Genomic DNA, 5,595 nt, shown 5'->3' with positions numbered 1-5,595 from the left:
AGATGAAGCTGGATATTTGACTCGGAGATAAGGAGGTAACTAATTGAAAAGGTAACATTATCATTCATTGATACATCATAATACATCAGATCAAGCTTTTAAGTAATAATAATAACAAGTTGTGGAGCTCTCGTTTCGCGCCGGAGGCTTCGTTTTGAATAAGAGTTAAAAAAAAAGTCTTGATCTATTTTGTAAAAAAGAATTTTTTCCGACATATAACATTGAATGGTTGTTCCTTTTGTGACAGTTGATTCTTTTAGCGTTCATGTTTTTTTTTTTTTTTTTTTTTTAAATTTAGTTGATCTATTTTGTAAAAAAGAATGTTTTTCGACATCTTTTGGTAGCATTGAAGGGTTGTTCATTTTATGAAAGTTGCTTCTTTTATCGTCGCGGAAGGGAAAAAAAGGAAAAAAAGTTAGTTGATTTTTTTGTAAAAAAAATTTTTCGACATCTTTTGATAACATTGAAGGGTTGGTACTTTTACGAAAGTTGCTTCTTTTATCGTTGGAGACAAAAAAAAAAAAAATAATACTGTAGCATAGTAGTGGCATCTATGGGGCCAACTGTTTGAGCGCAGTGTACAAGTCAGTAAAGCGTGGTTGGTGTTATTATGAAGTATTTTTAGTTTTAGTAATGAGATATATAATAATTTAGAATATAGGTAAAAAGTGTGGGGTTTGATTTATATTTTAATGAAATTTAGAGGGTTAGTTTTGTAAAAAGCAAAAATGTAAATAGTATTATTCATGGTATATAAGACAAATTTATATCTATATATCCAAAAGACATCTTGAAAATGAATAGTAACTTTTATAATTTTTATAAATCTATCCCAAACTTTTTATTTTTCTATAATTCACACACACTCTTTCTAATATTTAAATTTATACTTTTTATAAACATACCACAAACTTTTCTCATTTTATAAGTTAACCATTAAACTTCTCATTCATTATAAATCGACCACATAATTTTCCCTTTCTAATACCCAATTATTATTATTATTATTATTATTATTATTATTATTATTATTATTATTTTACTCTATATACCTAAAAGACATAAGAGAAATGAATGGTGAATTTCATAAGGTTCACAAACTTGCAATATATATTTTTTTTTAAATTCAACCACACCCTTTATAATAGTTAACTTTATATCTTTTATAAACTTATCACAAACTTTTTACATTTTATAATTTAACCATAAAAACTCTCATTCATTATAAATCGACCACATAATTATATTATATTATACCTATATACTAAAATGTAAGACTTTATAAATAGTGAACTTTATGGTTTCCATAATTTTACAAAAACTTTCAATCTTCCGTAATTCAACCACAACCATTATTATAGTTTAACTTTACGTTTATTAGAAATCAAACAAATAACATTCCATTTACTAAGAATCAACCACATAACTTTTCACTTATTACAAATCGTTAATGTTGCTACTATTAATATAATTGTTATTGTTACGTTATTGTTATTATTATTTTTTTTTTACTTTGAGTTTTTTTTTTTACCCATTTCAGTTTATGTCATATGCTTCAATTTTTTTTTTTTTTCAACTTTTCATAATCGAATTTAGCTAACGTTCTTCCGCCGCATCGAGAGGGCGCCACAACTAGTTTTGTCTATTAGATGATGATGATGATGATGATGATGATGATGATGATGATGATAATAATAATAATAATAATAATAATAATAATAATAATAATAATATAATAATAATAATAATAATAATAATAATAATAATACCTCAGATCAAGTGATAACTAGCGGCCTCATTTTTTTTTCCCTAAAAATATGAGTGTACTCATATAGATACTGAGACGCTTTTAAAGAGAAAACGTCATCAAACGGGAGATACAAGAGAGAGATACGTAACAAGGCTCGTACCTAGAAAACTAAGTGATACGAAAAGAATAACAAATTTATACAGAGCCTTGTCCAATACAACCAAAAACAAACCAAATACCACAATGTTCGGTACCGATTAACAACATGGGCTAAACAAAAATGAAACTCACCCGCACAATTACAAAACCAAAATAGAAGGCAAACTAAGGCGCAAACTTTAAGCTGCCTCATTTTTGGTCACCAAGTATGTTTTCTAATTCATGTCTAGATATTGCAAGAAATGCATCCATTTGTTTAGCAGGAAGACACAAACCAATTTCAAGATCATCTGGTGAATCCTTACCCGCATTAACCGAAATCGAATAACTATAATCTAACGATATCGTCTCATACTTTTCCGGCTTCCCCCACCCAAAATCGACCTCGTAAACATTAAGTTTCGGAGTTCCTGCCACACCAATCGTTGGAACCGGTAACATGGCTCTCTCCATCCAAGTCTCAGCATCTTTAAACACATCATTATTCTTTACGGTTTCGTTTATACCCTTTTGAATCAATTCAACCGCAGTTACAAACCCATCTTTTCCTATTAGGACCGCACTACTTGTCGAAGCAAAACACGGGCCGACACAATTTCCAAAGTAAGTTTGAGGAAGAGGTGGATCTAAACGCCTTCTAAAATCGGCTACGCACATATACCTATCGATCTCGTACTCCCCTTTCTTTCCTTCTACTTGAACACGCGATTTCGCTACACAACTCCATACGAAACCACAACCTAATACGAAAGACGATATATATGGAAGTGATGGAAGTTGAACTAGTACCCATTTTTTCAGCACGTTTATTTCTGACCTTTTTAAGACAAACGTAGCTCGAACTCTATCACCTTGGTTAACAAGTTGAGGTACCTTGTATTTTTCATCTAGATTTTGTACCGCGGGTATATTTACCATAACATCATCTAAAGATTTCGGGAAATTAATATGTTTATCATAAAAAGGCATTATTCCACTAGCTAGGAATTGATCATTTGTACCGTTTCTTGCAATTGAAGTCCATGCTTTCAAGAAATCATATCTTGAACTTGCATCACAAAGCGTATGATGATTTGTGAGCCCGATCGTGATCCCTGAATTTTCAAAGAACGTTACTTGGATCGAAAACATGGGGATTTTAACAAAATCGGACACTTTATACGGGTCTTTTAGTAAAGGTACTAGAGAATGAAACTTGTTACATTCTCTAGGATGGTTTCTTTTTAAATCGTTGAAGTCAAGATCGGACTCGGCGAATGTTAGTGCAAGAGAATCGCCCTCGGTGTAGCGTATTTCGGGTCTTCTAGAATGACCCGAATCGTGTTTAGTCGGATACAAAATCAAGTTACTTGCAAATGGGAAAAAATGTTGAAGAGTTGTGGACAAAGATTGTTTGAGGTTAGGAATGATTGTTTCAATAAAATGGGATCTTGAATGTGTGAAATTGTAAAAGAAAAGTTGGTGAATTGGATGAAAAAGTAACCATGCTAAATCGAAGAAAGTAACCGGAAGTGATCGGTCGCCGACGGTGTTGGGTGGTGGTCCGATTTGGCATTTTTCAAGAACGGTTAATAAGGAATTGGTGGTAGTCATTTGAGGTATTGTTGTGTGTTAAAAGTAACAATGTCTACATTTATTTGTATACGCAAACGTGGTCCAATAAAAAATGATAACGTTCGGATTCAGATTTGGTGGCTTAGTCGATAATACTTTTTTATTTTGATTAGTTCAGAATAAAACTTTTATAAAGTTTACAGAAAAATAATATTATAATTAGATATTTATGACTTATGATTATTTTTAAGGGGATGATTCTAACACACAATTTTTTAATCCTCACACACCTATTTTAACCTTTTACTCTTCTAATAATACTCCATTTCTTTAAATTGGTGTGTGAGGATCAAAAAAGTGTGTGTGAGAATCATCCCCTTTTTTTAAAGGCAGGCTCGGCTCTTGGTAGTCGATAATACTTTTTTATTTTATTTTTATTTTGATTAGTTCACAATAATAATACTTTTATAACGTTTGGTACAGAAATATTAATATTATAATTATTATTATATCATCATTAATCACGAACCTAAATCGGACACTTGTCAGCTCTTGGTTCATCCTCAGCAATTCTAATTTTGTCAGAATTTTGAATTAAAAAATTCCTTAATTTCCTACATCTGACACGTGTCCCTAATTAATCACATTAATCGTCATTATTTCTGCTAATTAAAAAAACCCGCCCCAGTTAATCCCATGAATTAGGGCGACAATTTCTTCTTTACTTTCACAACTACCTCACCATCTTCTTATGATTTTCTCATCTTACACAACTAATTAGGGTAATAGGGTTACGATTCTTGCAGTTTTAATAACCGTTCTTCCTTCAACCGCTTCCCTATTTTCCATGTCTGAGACGCTAATCACATTCATATGTTTCATCGCGATTACGTGATAGTTTGCTACAATCAATTGACAATCGAAGTATAGTCTTTTAAAGCAGAACCAAATACTGACGAACGACCTAGATGACGTCTGGATCGATTTTTGTTGAAGGTGGAATTAAGGGCTAAATCGGAAATCAAACACAATTTTTTGGTCAGTTATCTTTTTACTTATTGATTTTATTTTAGTTTTTATGTTTATATTTACATGTGTTACTCAATCGTGAATTGACAATTATGAGCGAGAAATTCTTGATTCAAATTCAGATTCAGATAAATATCACAACATCTACATCTACATCTACACTCTACACTATACATTATAATAAAAGCTTAATTGAGATATCTAAAAAATTAACTTTGAATTATAGCCATTGGATCCTTAAAAAGACATCTACTACCCTCATCATCTCACCCTTTATTTTAATTATTGATTGATCAATAAGTCACAATTAGCCCTTAAACCTCCCTAATTACCCTTATACAGATATCAATACGGGAGAAAAAACACGCTTGAGAGGTCAGCCTGCAGCGTTTCACTCGCGACATTCATTCCAAGTTTCTAACCCTAATTTTATTCCTAAAATCGTCGATATCCATAAGCTAATAGCGATACATTCTACTCAACAGATTCTTCATTCCAGAATCCTTTAACGACATCCAGAATAGATTAACGACCTCCACAATCTATTCACGATAATTTCTACTTATGCTATTGTTTATCATAAATTAGATAATGATACATTCTACTGATCTAATTCTTCCTTCAAACAATCGATTAGCAAGGTTAGTAATTGTTAATTTTGTTTCCGTAACTTTTCTTTTGATAATTTTGAACTCATATTTTGTTAAATTTTTTGTTATCGTTTGCAATTTACAGTTTTGGGTACTGTATAGTTGTGTATATATTGTTAAAACATACCAATGGGTTAGATCAAACCACCAAAGTTGTTTAAACATAGCCACTCGGATAATAGTATACTTTTATCTTAGATTTGTCTTGAAAATGCTGCAAACAGAGCCACTCGGAGGAGCAAGGTATGCAGCTATTGGTATTGTTAATATTATTATTTTTATTATTACACATGTTGGTGATGGTTTTTTTTTTTCAAAATACCGAACTTTAACTACAATGTTAGAATTCCCTGAAATATGACTGTTTAGGTCTCCAGATACAGTAATGAAGCATTCTGAAGAAGCTCTTTCTCACACAAATCTGGACGAGTGTAAGGATCAAGTTATCTTATG

The 5,595-nt window shown here is 31.4% G+C and overlaps 1 protein-coding gene across 1 annotated transcript; it reads right to left on the bottom strand.

The window, feature by feature from the left end:
• Positions 1-1,836: 1,836 nt before the first annotated feature.
• LOC139855775 (malonyl-coenzyme A:anthocyanin 3-O-glucoside-6''-O-malonyltransferase-like) lies at positions 1,837-3,502 on the bottom strand. Its single transcript, XM_071845022.1, has one exon. It carries the CDS (start codon positions 3,500-3,502, stop codon positions 2,099-2,101), a length of 1,404 nt encoding a protein of 467 aa, XP_071701123.1. The 3' UTR covers positions 1,837-2,098.
• Between the last annotated feature and the right edge of the window lie 2,093 nt (positions 3,503-5,595).

The sequence above is a fragment of the Rutidosis leptorrhynchoides genome, chromosome 1 (genome assembly GCF_046630445.1).
Source record: "Rutidosis leptorrhynchoides isolate AG116_Rl617_1_P2 chromosome 1, CSIRO_AGI_Rlap_v1, whole genome shotgun sequence".
Classification (NCBI taxonomy): domain Eukaryota; kingdom Viridiplantae; phylum Streptophyta; class Magnoliopsida; order Asterales; family Asteraceae; genus Rutidosis; species Rutidosis leptorrhynchoides.
The sequence above is the reverse complement of the archived record's forward strand: the minus strand, read 5'-3'. Positions and strand labels throughout refer to the sequence as shown.

What these genes read in the sequence shown, in the direction of transcription:
- LOC139855775 (XM_071845022.1), bottom strand. Translation starts at nt 3,502, where the DNA reads ATGACTACCACCAATTCCTTATTAACCGTTCTTGAAAAATGCCAAATC.